General features: G+C 26.0%; 1 protein-coding gene across 1 annotated transcript in view; it reads left to right on the forward strand.

Annotated features, from left to right (window-relative positions):
- The first annotated feature begins 15,193 nt into the window (after positions 1-15,193).
- LOC135923372 (uncharacterized) overlaps positions 15,194-17,889 on the forward strand; it is a 37,536-nt gene continuing 34,840 nt past the window's right edge. Inside the window, exons 1-2 of the mRNA XM_065458076.1 lie at positions 15,194-16,078; positions 16,175-16,432. Coding sequence (XP_065314148.1) covers positions 15,194-16,078; positions 16,175-16,432 — 1,143 coding nt within the window. The remainder of the gene's footprint in view (positions 16,079-16,174; positions 16,433-17,889) is intronic.

The raw sequence follows: 17,889 nt of genomic DNA on the forward strand, positions 1-17,889 counted from the left end.
TTAAAATTTCAGTGAAGGTGTACTATAGATATGTGACAATTGTCATAATCGTTATTTCTAAAGTTTTTTGACGCAAATGGGTGTAAAATTAGTGTTTAAATATAAACCATTATTGTTTTTAAGCTAAAGATAATTTGATTGATAAATAATCATTCATTAACTCAATATTTTTCTCGATGATTAATTTTTTTATTAACCATTTTTAAAGTTGGGTTTTATTCATGTTTATGAATAATTAAATGTGGTTTTTGTAAATAATAATTTTTTTGTCAGATAGCTGCAGAGGTGTCATTTGCATGGTCCGGTTTTTTAAAATAGAAAAATTTCGTCCTGGCTTCGATTTTCAAAAAAAAAAAATTAGGCTTGTCCAGGATTACGTACTATAACTATATATTTAGGGCTGGCTCGTCCATCTTTCAATCGTTTGAGTTGATTATTGATATTTCTATCTTCAATATCAACAAATATTTTTTCTTATAATATATATATATATACTTTTTGCTCCTTTTGGAAAATCCTCTCGTTGAGCCACATGAATGGCCTCCAGAACTCTTAGGTAGCTCACATGCTTATTTTTAACTATAAATATAAATATATTTAAAAATTCTTCCACTCCCGTCTTGTACTTTTTAATGGATATTTTTAATATTTTAGTTTTTAAAATAACTTATACATTTTAAAAAAATATTAAAAATACAATACATCTAGGATTAATTTTTCTTTAATGCCGTTACGTCTATTTGTTATATAATTGAATTAAATAAAGCATATATTTATAAACTGCAGTTATAACCTAGTGTCGTAAACACTCATTTTCAGGTGATTTTTAAAAACGGCTAACTCAATTTATCCAGAAAAATATTACGCAATCCGGAAGATTTTGCTCATAGAAGGAACAAATGTATAGACATATACTTTCTAAATCTAGAAGCTTAGGCAATATTTTTCTAGCTAAAATATTGAGTTAGCCGTTTTAAAAAATCGGCTCAAAATCAGCCATTTATTAACAATATTATAACCTGGCAATCCATATATCATTATTTCTCAAGATAATAAAAATAGTAGACTAATCATGTTTGATATAAGGAATTAATTTAAAATTAATATTTAAATTCAACCCTTTACCAATATAGGAGGGTTGGAAGATATTTAAAAATATATATTATTTTAATTTTATTTAAATTTTATGAAACAAGATTACTTATATGATTTATTAAGCAAATTGAATGAGAGGGAAATTTTGCCTCAAAAAGGTATTTCCGCTAAAGTTTTATATATTTTTTTATATTACTTTATAAAAAAGTGTTAGAAAGGAAATATCAATACTTAAAAATTCACAATTTAAATTATATTTTATTTTTAAAAATCTTGGTTAAATATTTTCCATTTTTACTTATAATTTTGTTAAATTGATAACCATTTAAAAAAAATAAAAATTGCTTCTTTAGTTCTCTTCACTTAGTTTTTATTTGAAATATTTTATTTAATTATATTAAAAACTATTAAGCCAAAATACCAAATATGTGATAATATATATAAATAATAAAGTTAACAAATGAAACTATATTATTTGACTGTATTTATGCAAGAGTTTTTCCAACAACCTGGGGTTCATAAACCCTATTAGATTTGAGAAAAAATATATTTAATATTTTTATTGTTAGCCAATATAAAATATTTGTAATAATATTTATTTATTTATATATTTTGCTAATAAATTTATCAAAATACTCAACTTTATTGATGTAAGTTGGTATATATATCTTTTTAATCCGTGGATCAAGGAAAGAGCAAACATAATTTTCAAATGTATTCATATAATCAGAATAAATTTTACATTTATTCTTCATTTTTACAGCTGCCTCTTTTATCCCATCACTTGCATTGGATGCGATGGTTCGCTCAAGTGATGTCATTATTGTATTAATATACAATAATGATAAACCTACAGTAGTATAGGTTTCCGAACTTACTTCCCAAGTAATCTTGTAAAATGGGTATAAAAAACTTTCTATTTTTTTTAAAAATTTACATTCTTCAGTATTTAAACTTCAAAGAATTTTGTGCCATACTCTATGACAGCATCTATATTTTATAAATATTAAAAATTATTAAAAAGTAAAAGAATTAATATTAATACCTTATTGATTGATTTAATCATTAAATATCTACTGTTCCATCTGGTGGCCACATCATTTGGGATTTTTGTGCCACCAGTAATCCTTGGGACTTCTTTGCAATTTTTTAACTGGGAAGAATATGAATCTAATCCTTCTTTGACTATTATATTTATTGTATGTGCTAAGCATCGATTGATGTAAAAATCTTTATTATAATTTTTTAAATAATATTTTTTGATATATTCAGATGCTGGCATTATCACGGGTTATAATAGATGATATTTTTTTAGGATTTTGAAATTTTTTAAGAGATTCAATTATAACTGAGCCAATATCCTCACCCGTGTGGGGGTGAGGTACCTCGATAAAATCTAATAAATAATTTTTGGATATTCATTCTGTCACAACGACATGGTTGTCATTATCAAAACCTAAATATAAAAATAGAAAACAAATATATATATATAAAAGGCAATTAATAATAATTAGGAATTACGAAATCATAAAATCAACTTTAATTCTTTATTCAAAATTATAATAGTAAAAATCATAAAAAAATAAAATAAAATAAAATTATAATTAAAAAAAATTAATAATTTTAAAAAAACAAAGATTTTTTGTATCATAAAAATTTGCCTTTTTATACTCTTTTCAATCTTCTTATAACTAATCATATTCAAATATAATCTTTTTATCACGCGTTATAACAATAAATCCACAAAAATTATTTATGCAAATTACATATAAAGTACAACAAAATCCAAAAGAAATCTTTATGCAAATTAATTCTACAACACCTCCCTACTTAAATTAGACCCAACATTCTGCGAATGATCAATCTTCTTTCGATCTCGACTTATTCTTCTTAATTTTTGCTGTCTTCTAAGTTCTAACGAAGGCTTTGTCGCTTGAAATTTTTGAATTCTATCTGTCGCTTGTCACCCTGGGAAATGATCAGCTTTTTATCTCTGTAGGCCACTGACGAACTTGATAAACGCTTGTTTTCCACGATCCACTCTTGATGAACGATTATCAATGCCATCCAGTTTCATCGTAGCTTGTTTTCTATCATTCTCTTGTCATCCACGATTAGCTTTTTATCTCGATAAACGATTGGTCTGCGATAAACGATGGTTTTCACGAATTCTTGTTCCTATGATTGTCGATTTCCGTATCTTAGACTCAAGTCTCGATAATAATTGGCTATTATTGATCCGCGATTAACGATTGTAGCATAACGTCTTGACCCTCTTTTCTATCAATTTGCTTGTTTTCCCCCTTTCTCTTGTAATTTATCTTTCAGACTTTCGGGTCTTCTACGACAGTTTGCCCTTGCTGAGATATCGGGTAATCACATCTAATCTACTTCTACCTAAAATAATCTATTTACATATCTACATTTATCTCCTCTAAACTAATTCTGCCTTTAATAAATGGCGTAAATTATACTAAATCTTAAATTTATAATACGTAGCAAAATATAATAAATTATATAAATATATCAAATTCTATCACCCCTCTCCCCTTAATGAAGCCTAGACCCATATTTTCATTGAAAAATTTACTTGTACTCATCCTTTAGCTATTGATCCCATCTTCTTTTCAGCCATGTCTATACTAAATTTATATCTAAAAATCCTATTCTAAAATATATATCAAAACCTATCTCTTTAAAAAAATTATCATTGTGTATTTATTTCCTCATGTACTCTTTGACACTAAGTCTTTAAAAAAAACAGCTGAAATATATAAATCTCTTTTCATACATACGTTGTTGAGAAATCAATGACCTAATCATAAAAGTTTTCATACTTACGTTTATGAACAACCTCTTAATTCTAATCACTATGGCTTTCACCCCACGTCTTTGAATAACTTATGAACTCTAATCATTATAATTTTTCGCACAACTGTTGTTGAAAACTGATATGTATATTTCTAACGCATGTTTTTCTTTCTGTTATTATTAGAATAATGTTGCATAATTGATCTCAAATCTTATTTATGATTCAAAAAAAATAAATATCCGATCTCAAATTGAGCTCGATTGCGGCATAAATTTTCTAATGACGAAAAGCCGATTCTCTCTATGAAGATTTTTTGGTTAATCTACAACCTAATATACTAATTCACATTAATCCTTGAGGCTGTTTTATCTCTCGCAGCCCTTAAAATAAAAGTTAAACGTAAATCTTCAATAAGAATTTAATCAACTATTTCCTAACAATAAAGTTATATTCTAATCTTATTCACCGAATTTTTTAATTATTATATCTCAGCAACCTATTAGTTAAATATTAACTTTCGCAATTTATGTTTCTATTTCTTTGTCAAAGTTATTTCTAGTGATCACTTGATAATAATTCTAAAATCTAAAATATCATAGTCTTTATTAGTTTCAAAACCTTTGTCTTTAATTTTAGATTTTATATTCCTACATAAACATAATCTTAACCACATAATTTTTCCCTTTCATCTTTATTTACATATTTTTCTTACGTTCTTCGACACATCTCCTTGTTGCCGGTCACAGACTGAAGGTTATTAAGGGCCGGTCTCCTCCGCTCTTCGGCACCACTGTCACAACGACAAGTTTTGTCATTGTGCATCAAAACCTAAATATAAAAATAGAAAACAAATATATATAAAAAGGAAATTAATAATAATTAGGAATCACGAAATCATAAAATCAACTTTAATTCTTTATTCAAAATTATAATAGTAAAAATCATAAAAAAATAAAATAAAATAAAATTATAATTAAAAAAAATTAATAATTTAAAAAAAACAAAGATTTTTTGTATCATAAAAATTTGCCTTTTTATACTCTTTTCAATCTTCTTATAACTAATCATATTCAAATATAATCTTTTTATCACGCGTTATAACAATAAATCCACAAAAATTCTTTATGCAAATTACATATAAAGTACAACAAAATCCAAAAGAAATCTTTATGCAAATTAATTCTACAACACATTCATTATCTATAATGAATCGTGAGAGCCATATATGAAGTGGATTTTTTCCAGTCCACATATCTGTGGTTATAGATATTTGTTTTTTTGCTATTGTATATATTTTCGATAAATATTTGGATGCGGTCTGTCGACACCAAATCTTTGAATATTTATTGATATATTTAAATATATCTTTAAATGATTCACTATCGAATCCATTAATAGGTTAATTTTGATAAATGTGATACTTCAAAATTAATTTATTTAGATTAAGATTTTCATTAGCTGAAGTTTTCTAACTCCAATAATGATGTAGATTCACTCAATTGTAGACTAACATTTTGTAATATTTTGGGATGACATTTTTTTAGGTGGTTTTTTAAATTACTGGAAGTTGTAGTAGACAGGTAGAACTTATCACAAAATTTATATTTACGTTTGGACTTCTTAGGAGTATCTTTAAAATTATTTCTGTTAATGATGCTGTTCTCTGATCTAGAAATTTTATATCCTTCTTCTTGAATTTCCATGATTGGACTGGACATAGGCTGCGTCTATATATTAAAAAAAAATATATAAATATAAATATTCAAGTTTTTATACTATTTAAATATTTTACTATAAGGAATATATCTTAGAGGTATGCATTGGCGGGTTATTGTCATTAAGTTATGTCAAATTAAGATCTATATTGTAATATTTCAAGAAACAAAGCACTAATATTTTTCAATTTAAAAATTTTTTTTTCCAATAAAAAAATTTTAAATTTATATAAAATCGAGCTGGGCGGAAAAATTATTTATATATCGGGTCGGACTTTTTGGAACAAATTAAAAAAACTCGTTCCGGATAGGATAAATTTTAAAAAACTTTCGGGCCTGTTTTGAAAAATTAGGCCTGTAACATCACTAATTTTTAGTAACATTTTGTGTCTTACATTTAAACGTAAAAAATAATCTGGATTCTGCAGTGTCAAAGTTTTACAAATTAACCAAAAATAATAAAAATTAATTATATTATTAGGAATTAAATAGAAATAAATGAGCCATCATTAAAATAAAGAAACCATTGAACAAGGAAAAATTAACCTTTTAATCTAGTAACAAAAACTAAAACTGATATTTATATTCCTCAAAATTTAAGAAAAAACTAAATTCACTAATAGGATGCTGAGCCAATTAGCATATTTGCCATATTTAAATTGTAAAAATCTAAATTAAATTGAATTGCTAGTTGATAAAATAATATGCAGATTCAAATTTACTTAATGAAATCAAAATTATTTTAATTAACAAAAGACTATGTATCTCGTTTAAGATTACAAATTTTAACAAAATTATGTAACTATAACTACTTTTAAAGAAAAACTAAAAAATAAGCATATATTATATAATTGACCTTACCTCTATCCCTGTAATTTCCAGATGTGACTGAGACTGTGAGGAAGAATATTCGTCAAATGAATAATCCATATTTTTTAATTTAAAAATAAAATTATTTGTATATCAGCCCCCGTTCCTCTCCTACTTTTTTAAAAAATAAATTATTTTAATTTATTTACTTTTTTTTACATAAACTAAAAAAAGCATGGATTTTATTTTAAAAGCATAATATTAAATAATAATTATAAAAAGTATTTTATAGAGAAACATTTATAAGAGAAAACAATTATAGAGAATGCATTTATAGAGAATTGTTTTATAGAGAATGTAGTTTATAGAGAATTTTTTATAGAGAATGTTTTATATAGAGAATAATTTTTATAGAGAATTAATTTATAGAGAATGATTTTATAGAGAATGCCGTTTATAGAGAATGGTTTTATAGAGAAGGATTTTAAAGAGAATTATTTTATAGAGAATGTTATTTATAGAGAATGATTTTAAAGAGAATTACTTTTATAGAGAATTATTTTGCAGAGAATTACATTGTAGAGTATTATTTTGTAGAGAATTACATTGTAGAGAATTATTTTCTAGATCTTGATTTTAGAGAGAAATATTATATATGGGACAATTAGAGAGTTCAAAAAATTTATGCGGGATTTGAAAATCAAAATTAACATTTTAATAATACAATTCAGTTTATATGTTGTATTTTTTCGATGACTTTATTTGTTTCAACAATGGTTTTTTTGTAAAATCTTTTTAGTTCATATCAAGGTTTAGCTTGATTATTAACTCAGCTAAACCAAACCTGAAACGATTTGTTAAATATATATTAACCGTTATTAAAGAGAATCTAAACTGAACCAACCACTTTTAAAATTTTTATATATTGCATTTATATGTCAGCTACCTAAATTAGCCTATAGAAGGGTTCTTAACTTTACCCTTATGGATATAATATGACGGACGAGAATCATTTTAATTTTAATTAAGAAAAGGTTTTAACCAGTTGTTTGGGTAAAAAATATGTCACATTCCCGTTCGTTCTGCGTTTCGGAACACGTTTCGAAATATAATTTTCTTTCTATTTTATTATACAAATTTTATTCATAAATCTTTTTAATATAGATAACTAAGAATTCATTAATCTCTAATGATACACATTTAGATGAATGCGATGGCTTTAATATATTGAGTGTCAAAAAGTGCCGATCTCTATTTAGGGTTCCACATATTTATAGAGAAACCAATTTTTGATTTAATAGAAGCACCATAATTTTGTCCTACCTAAAAAACCAAAACCTTCAATTGAAGGTTTCTATATAAGATATTATAGCGAATGCATTACCGCGAATGCATTATCGCAAATGTTTATAGCGAATGCATTACCGCGAATGCATTATAGCGAGTATAATACAGCGAAAATATTATAGCGAATGCATTATCGCAAATGTATTATCGCGAATTCATTGTCGCTAATGCATTATCTCAAATGAATTGCATCAGTTGCGAAATCGGAAATGGAGTTTGATGAAAACTACAATATTATATTTATCGGCCTTTAGACAAACTTAGTTGAACCTGGAAATTAAGTTAAAGTCGGACTTGGGTCTAAAAATATTTTTTTAAAAAATAGGGTTAAGGCTTTTGATTTTTTTGACTCAAAAAATATAAAAAAGATTCTAAGCAATAAAATAGATTTCTCTAAAGATTAGGGTAAAGGAATTAAATTTTTATATTAATTGATTGTTTAAATATGCGTTTAGGTATATTTTTCAATTAAATTTGGGACAGGACAGGCTCAGGCCTAAAATTTAAAATTATGGCTAGGCTCCTAAAAATAAAGATTTTGGATGAAGCTTTGGCCGAAATAAATAAAATTTGCAAGGCACTAAGAAAAAAGTTTTATTTAAAACATTGAGCCAAACAGATAATTAGCCTCGGATTTATATTATTCTTTGACAAAGCATGCTTTAATTAGTGAGGGATTTAGTATGGACTTGATAAGCATTTTTTGATAATAAATTTGTATAAAGTTATCTTGTTTAATCAAAGAGACATGGTCAAAGCTTATCACAACAAGACATGAAACAATATTTAGCATCATAGGTAGATTGTCGAATTGAATTGCTATCCATCTGAGTACTTAGTTCGTGTAATCTCTGATGTATAAATTGCCACTATTGTGACTCAGGAATTGGGAAAAAAATAGATTGTTGATTTCCTTAATTGATTCTTGCTAAGTTCTTGCTTCCTGATGAATCATTTTTCTAATTATGTGATCAAAGACAAAATTGTATAAAAATGGATATAGAAATTTAATAAATATAAGTAGAGCTAAAATTGAATGAATTGAACATGCCTCATATATTATTAAAAATAACTTAGCTATTTTTAACAAATTATAGTATATTGTCATTTCAGTTCAGTTGCTATATTTTATTAATCTGATGAATGTCATAAATTTTATTAGAGTGGCGATTGATTGTACGTTACTATCATCGCTGAAGATGAGAAAATTTAATGGAATAAAATATTTACTTTGTGAGTTGTACTTCAAGGAGTAGATAGAACCCTAAAAAATCGAAAGGTGGAAAATATCTCTTTTTTTACATTTTCTATGCCTTCATATTTTTTTAAATGTGTATTCTTCAAGACTAAAAGAGGTTTAGAAAGATTTAAAATAAAAGTTTTAAAAGCAAGCATTGACGGATATTAAAATTAATTAAACAAGCTGAAACAAACTTATCATTTATGATTCCACTTTTTACAGTAGAAAGCAAGGCCCTATAAAAAATATATAGGAAAAGTAAGATATCTGTCTCAGGAAGCGTAGATAATGAAATCCTTATGTTATGCTGGAAAATAAAAATATTGCTTTAATCAAGAAATTTTTTTTATTAAGAAACACCCCCTCCCCCCCCCCCCTCCCAACAGAAAAGTTTGAATAAATAATTAGCCCTAATGATACGAAGAAATTTAAATATTAATGATAATTATACTTGCTTATAACCAGATCTATAGACCGACTACCAATAATAAAAAGACGCTTAACCATTCAAACAATGTTAAACAGGACCTTTTACCACAGGGGAAGGGGTTATAACTCATGATTGGCATTGAAATTAAAATGGGTAGTTTGTATTCGGAATTCCGTTGTTCTAATATAGATGAGGAGAGTGGGAGAAGAAGGGGGTACTATTATAATATATGATGTAAAATCTTTTGATAATTAGGTATTTGAAATAACTTCTAAGTGTAAAAGAGTTAGTAAAATATTATGCAATCTGCTGCAAATATCAAGCTTCTATATTTTCTAAAGAAAGACATTACAATGCGATGGAAATCAGTGTATATGATGATACAAAGCTTCTTATAATCATATGATGAAATACAAGTTTGTCTGTGTAAACAAATTTGTATCAATAAATATAATCCCTATATGTAAATAAAAAATTTCTTATAAATATTAAAAGTCTGATCTTCGAAATGTTTAGCAAGTGCAAAAAGCCTATAAAAAACATTTTAAACTTTTTGATTCATCTTTCTCTACACTCCTAAGGAGTTTAGGCTTGTAATAAGAAATTTTTATTTTACTAAAATCAATTTAGAGAAAAAAGTGTATTTTTAAATTTTGTCGATGTATAATCTTTAGGTAAGGGTTTGAACTATCATTTTGTATTTTGTAAATTCAGATACAATTATTTTCGGACCTATGACGATTTTGACAGAAATTGATCCAACCACCCCCTGGTCTTCCCTGCCTACCCTGTGAATATTAGATAGTGATCTTTTAACTAAACTTAATTTTGTTAAGGCGATAGTTTGATGGGTATTGTTTTATTTTTTGTTATTATTTGCATTTAAAATCATTAATTGAGTGCGTTTTATTAAATTTAAAAATCTGATTTTGCCAGAAATTCACCTGAATAAGTGTAGAATACCCACCCTTAATGTTGCGCAATCGGTTAATTTTAGGCAATTCCAAAACGGTGAGAAACGTTTTTAGGTTAAAAAATCGGCTAAGCATAATTAGGCTTAGCATAAAAATAGGCGAAAACTAATTATTCAAAAATTAGGCATCGGCTAAGGAGCTCGATTAATCGCCCGTTATATATCGTTACATAATAAATATATAAAATAATTTTAATAAAGGCTAGGCTTAGTGTTGCGAAACGCTGACGGGCGATTAGCCTAGAACCCAGTCCCTACATTTTGTCTAAATTTTTTATTTCTCCCGCAATTTTCATATTTCTCCCGCAATTTTCACATTTCTCAGGCAATTTTCATATTTCTCCCGCCATTTTCATATTTCTCCAGCAAAATACCAAATTTCTCCCGCAATTTGAAAATTTTGACCTCGCAACCCTAATCATGATCACTATCTTTTATAAAATCTTCATCCTCATTATTAATTATATTGTCATAATTACCTCAAATAAAATGATATTACATCTTAAATAATTATATATTTTGTTTCAGAATTTGAAATCATTATAAATGATAAAAATAAATTGAGAAATGAGTCAGCTGGTGAAAAATAATAATAAAATAACTCCACCAGAGAAAATCTTTACGTTTTCTTTTTCATATATCTCATTCAAAATATAAGATATTAAAATTTTGTTTTAATAAATTTTATAATATAGTAGTATATATTTATAATTTAAAAATTTTTTTAAAAAAATATTTATTAAAAAATTACAAATTTACTCTGGTGGGTTCTCACAAACCCCAATCAGTCACAAAATGCTTATATCCTAAAAACTACTCAACCAAAATATATAAAAAATATAGATTCTAAGATATATTTGATGAAGCTACTGAAGAATCCAGATCATAATATTTAACCGTTTTTATGTAATATCATTTCTAGCATGCCTGGGGTTTCATATACCCCACAAAAGTATTGAAGGGTTAATGAATAAAAAAAAATATATAAAGGAAGATAGGTATTTTTCAACCTTTAAAGGTCAATGCAAAAATATTTTTTGAACATTGAACTTAATATTTTAGAAAAGGACACTGTAAATTAAAGAAAGAGAAACTCACTTGTACAAATATACATAAAATTAAATAAAAACAAATAAATAAAGTATACATATGAAGCGAAAAATGATAAATCTTAAAATAAAGCAATCATAATATAAATTTTTTTTATAATGTCAAAAGTTAAAGATGATGACGGGACATTCCCTAAATTTGTTGGAGATATTAACATTTACCTAGATATATTTAGTAAGCATTTAAATAAAAAATCAACGGTAAAGTTTATATTCTAACCTAGAATCTTCCTGATAACATATACATAAAACTACAATCCATAAACTCTGAGGCGGAATTCAATAATAATGATTCTATGATAAAAATATATAATATTTTACCTCAAAAAATGTGATCAGTAACATTTAGGAATTATATAACGAGAATGAATCTAAGGATGAGAAATATAAAATGGGGGACTAAAATTTGCCAGTTAAGCATTTTACAGAGGATAGAGCTATAGAGAAAATCAAAATATGTATCTAACGACATTAAATTTTAAATTAAAGATTTGGACAAAATAGATTAGATAATAAAAATAGGCAGTGAGTTAGAAGATATCGACACAAATATTATTTTTCAAAAATCTCTTACTAAACTAGATACCTTAGGCTTGGAGGAAACCAGAAGCTGAATCAGAGATAAAACTTTTCATAGATACCAAGAAGACGTCAGATGAGAAACAGTAGTAAACAAGATAATAAACAATTGGTATTATATGATAATAATTATGTTCAACAAGGGGCTCCACGACACAATTTGACAGTCAAAAATTTTACATCCAAAACAACTACCATATACATCGTCATTAACAGATATAATAATCAGAACAGATTCGATACTTAATACAGACCTTATGCTATTTGCAAAGAAATTACCCAAGTCATGAAACTAATAATCACAAATTCAATCAACGGAAATTGTGTAATTTTGACAGGTATAATCAAAGGTTCAATAATAACATGCAACAATTTAGATATTAATTATAATAATAATTCACAACAAAGTCAAAACAATATACTACAGACAAAATACAAATCAACCATATGATAACCGATCACATCACGACTACAACAGAAATAACTTGTCTTGAATACTAGAAATCAGAAAGAATATGGCAATAAACACAGTTAATATCGAAGTGGTTGATAAAACTATAGAAAAAAAGATTTTGACTTAATAAATATAAGCATAAATAACATGACTGAAGATTTCTACAGCAAAGATAACAACGCGTATAAAGTGACTTTGAAATTAAACAATTTTACAAGAATCATGCAGGTCGACACGGGATACAGATTTGCTATTACCCAGTTCGATAGCTAAGAATGCAAGCATTAATGAAGTGAAGAAATCTAATTTAAAATTAATAGGTTATGTCTACAATCAAATTAAAATTAGGTACAATGCAAATCAATGTAAATTACGAAGGAGTAACTAATAATTTGCAAGCTATTGTTGTCAATAGCAATAAGAGTTCATTACTTGGCAGAATTTGGCGAAATGCTTTCAATAATATTTTTTATTTGTAGGAAATATAGATGATGATTATTATAATGATAAACTTACTAAACTTGTATGAAATTGCGAATTAAAAATGACCAATAAACCTATTAATAAACCCAAGATCAAACTTCGTTTAAGGCAAGATGCCATACCAGGAATAATACCGTCAAGAAGAGTACCGTACTCTAGAGTCATAATTAGTAAAGAACTAAATAGGTGAATTCAGGACAAAATAAATGAGCCCCTAAAATATATACGTTGGGCCAGTCCGTTAACTCCAGTGTTTAAGGAAGATGGGAGTGATATCGAGACAATAAAATTTTTAGCTCATTTTATGAATTTTCACAATAGAATACTAATGTATATTTATGCAAACCTTATATAAAGTATAATAAAAATTGTACCTGTATCTAGATACATTTGTTAAATTATATATTTATCTAGATACATTTTTTAAATCAAACATGTATCTAGATAACATTTTAGGCGGTGTATCTATATCTAGATCCATTTAAAAAGTATCTTTTAACCTCTGGAAATAAATATATAAACTAATTTTAACTTTTTGCTAAGAATAAAATCTATTTGAAATAGAATATTTTGCAATTCACAATTCATGAAGCCCTTTTATATTTTTTACAAACTTTTGCTAGGGGGCAAAGGATTTATCCCTTCCTCCCACTCCCCTGCCGCTGGTTACATGTCTAAGCTCTTTTATATTTCTTCAAAAAAATTTGCTACGGGGGTGGGAGATTTTTCACTACTTCACCCCCCCCCCCCCCCCACCGTTGGCTAGGCGCTTGAATGATGTAACTCATCTAATATTCTAGATTACTTAACATATATTTTATTAGCTGGAATGTTAAATCTTTGATAATGCCATGGAATATTAGGCATCTGTGTCTTTTAAAGTAATGGGGTTATTAGATAGATGTATATTATATCTATTCTAAATTTATACCATTGAAATAGGTGTAGAAGGTAAAGTTACCAGGTCAAAATTAAATCATAGGAGAAATTTTTTTTGTGAACTAAGGGTTCACAAGGGCCAGGTTTTCAGCTGAGTTACGAGATTATGCCATTTGACTCACTTTTTTATTTATAGTTATTATTTTATTATATTCTACAAAATGCTCTTTAAAATGTATACGGTAAATGTAAGGTTCCATTTTACAATAGTTTATTTTTTTCCACAATTGTCATTTCAGACATATATATTTCCATAAAACACATTATTTATAATAATATAATATCAAAATTAGAAACTCACTGAAATTCGGGAAAATTTTTAATATTATTTTTTATTTATTTTTTTAAATATTTTTTTAAACTTTTTTTTATTAGAAAATAAAAAATATGCGATGGCACAAATCTTAAAATTTAATATTTTTTCAATTTATAACAATCTTAATGAAAATGGATATGATCATTACTCGGTCAATTACAGCAGAAACTTTATAGTCCTAAATGATATATATACCCATTCTCAACATATTGAGCGTTTATGAAGGGATCTTAAGGCGAGCATCCCCAGAACTGGAAGAAAATCTTCCTCTCATTTATATAAATGTGCATATTCTTATTTTTGTAATATTAAACACATGTCAAATTTAAGTAAATTAATTAAATTTTTATATGATAAAAATTTATATAGATCAATTTTCCTTAAAATTATTATCTATATAAATTTTATATATTATGTTTATAAAAGTAATTGCTCAAATATCTGGTATTTGATTATAGCACATGCCTTGTTAAAATTTTTATATAATATTCTCTATTTCTCTATTTCTCTATTTCTCTCTTTTTGTTTTTTTCTCCTTATTACTAATATATATAATATTGTATATATAATTTATATTTTAAATGTTTTATCACATAATCTTAATATCATATATAATAAAATGTAAAATTAAAATTGTGAAAATTTTCACAAGAAAAAAAATATGAAATTCTTAAAACTTTTGAGTAATGAAACTTTGTTATTACATCAAAAAATTTCCACGCTTAGATCGCATATTTATTATTATTAAATAAAAAAAATATTAAAAATATTATTAAAAATTTTCCCGAGTTTCTCCCAAATTTATACACTTGTAACCTGTCAAGTGATATATTTATGAAATCAATCTTAAGATTTTCGGAGAAATGTGTTATCATATCAATGTAACCTTAAATGGTGAGGAATATTTTATGTAAACCTCGTATATCATATAATGGTCAAGAAAAAGAAAGCAAAAAATCGAAATATAAAAATAATATTTTTAAAATTCATTTATACACTGGTGAAACTTTAGAATATGATCTACCCAGATTAGTTCAACAGTGTGAAGAATCTTTGAAATTTCCCATTTATTCGGAAGATATTTGCAGAGATATAGCAAAAAATCTGGGAATAGGTACACATTGTTTTTATCTTTTTGCATTGCATATTCCTTCGCATTTATTATGGATTTCACCATGCCAAAATTTGTTATCTCCTCAATTCTTAAGTTTTGATAACATTATACCACCATTAGTTACACATAATCAAGTCATAGCTATTAATAATCAAATAGTGAAACCCAAAAATTTTAAACATACTAATAAGAAAAAATTAGACATATACTTTCGATTAAGATTTCTGCCCACTTCTCTGTACCATTTGATGAATTTGGACTTGGTTGCCTTTAATTATCTATTTCAACAAGTAAGGTATGATTTTGTTCATTCTCTCATTGCTAATGTTGCTTCACTCAAGATAAGTGATTGTTTGGGGCTGGCAGTAACTGATATACTAAGACTGAGACAACACCATAATCAATCAATATATAATCTTAATGTTTCTACCGATAATAATCATGCTAAGCATCAAATTTTTCAAAAAAGTAGTAGTTTATCATCCAGTGGCGATAGTAAAGAACATATAGAGGATTACAAGGACTTTATTCCAGTTGATTTATTTGGTTCACCTTATAATAGATTGAGATTACTTATATCTGGCAAAAAAGCTCTTAAAAATGCTTTGACTAGTTTTAATTATGAATTACAAGACAATCATCACAATAATTACTTTTATGAGGTATACATATTTTATGTCTCATTTATTTAGTTTAGATGTTAAAAAAAATATATCATAAAAGTTAATTTATCAAATTATTAATTTTATTTAATACAGGAGAAATACCTGGAAACTCTTTTAAAGGTTCCTGAATATTTTTTAGAAAAGTATGAATGCTTGTTGTATGGAGCCAATAAGAACATTGAGCAGAAAGGAACGGTGTACCTTGAGCACACAGATGAGCGTGCTCTAAAATTTAAACCGGATCATGCAAAAACTTCATGTATTAATTTATGTAATGTGTCGCAGCTATGTTTTATAACAATTAATTCTGTTAATTCTATCGAGATTTCTAGGAAAAATGGCATTCCTTTGGTATATTTTTAATTGATATGTGAATGTGAAACATTATTTTAGGCTTATTAGGGACCTATGTGCCTGATCTATTTATAAGCACCCACTCCCACTTTTGAGTTTAGTTTTAGATCTGATCCAGGCTTTTTTATTCTTTTAATTATATGGTAATTTAAATAGTAGTTTTGTAAACCACTGAGAGTCAGTTATTTCATATTTAAGAGAATTAAATTAAATTTTTGATCTCAATTATTAATATTATCATAAATAAATTTATTATTATTTGTAAACTCATAGTTTTTGATTTATATATTTAGATATCATCAAGGTTTTAATATAATTTGAGTCTTAAACTTAAACGATGATGTTGGGAGAGTGGGTGAACAAACATTTTTTATATATATTTATCAACCTTAAAAATTTATTTAGGCATAAATTCAGGCATTATCATTTCAAATCTGTTTTCTTATTTTTAGTTGATGTTTCCTAAGAGATAAAACAATTATTCTTTATAATTTATGATTAGAAACATATAAGTCCTATTCTTTCTTTTAATCTCACATCTAATTAATCACCTTTTTTATGACCAACAAAAATGAGTAAGAATATTTTAACCTTAAAATGAATTTATTATAAAATTAATTAAGTACAATTATATCTAATTAAAAATTATAAATTCAATTTTTGCAGGAGTAATAAATTAATATTTTAATTTTGGTATTCTTTTAACACGAAAATTTTATAAAATCAAACATTAAATGTTAAAAAATGTGTAAATATATATTTTAAATCGTAAAATTTATTTTATTAAAAATCACTGGTTGTAAGATAATATTAGTGCTGTTAACATTTTTATAAAAAAATCATCCTTCATTAGCAAAAAATCGAATATGTTCTCATTCAAATTGGTTGATGCATTCTAGGGCTAGCCAATTTAGATCAATTTGTTTTGAATTGCGATTTAAATAACTTTTAAAATCAATTATATAAATCAAAATTTAAAATAGTTAAAGATAAGGTCTTTGATAAGTGAGATCTTAATTAAATAACCAAATTGCACTAGTATTCACCACTTTTTAAACAAAAAAGTTTATTTTCTATTTCAATTTTTGACATAGTAGAAAAATAACTGCTGATCCTAATCACAATAGTAAGAAATTATTCAAAATTCTAAATATAAAACGAAGCTATTGAAAATCTATCCATATTTAAAGATTTTTTTTATTTCTTTATAATAAAAATATAATAAATTAGTTTCTAAAATTAAGAAAAAACATATTAAAAATCATAAGTAATATCTATATCGTCGACATTGTTATTAGAATTTAATTGCTTAAATAAAAAAAACTAATTCACCCTTTTCTGTTCCTATACGATTTCTAAGCTTTGAGTGAATCACCCCAAACGATGAGAATGCTCACTCGACTGAAGTGAATGATGAAGATGCGGTAAATAGCTGTTTTATTATTTTTGGGATA

The sequence above is a fragment of the Gordionus sp. m RMFG-2023 genome, chromosome 1 (genome assembly GCF_954871325.1).
Source record: "Gordionus sp. m RMFG-2023 chromosome 1, tfGorSpeb1-WG-v2, whole genome shotgun sequence".
NCBI classification, from domain to species: Eukaryota; Metazoa; Nematomorpha; class Gordioida; order Chordodea; family Parachordodidae; genus Gordionus; species Gordionus sp. m RMFG-2023.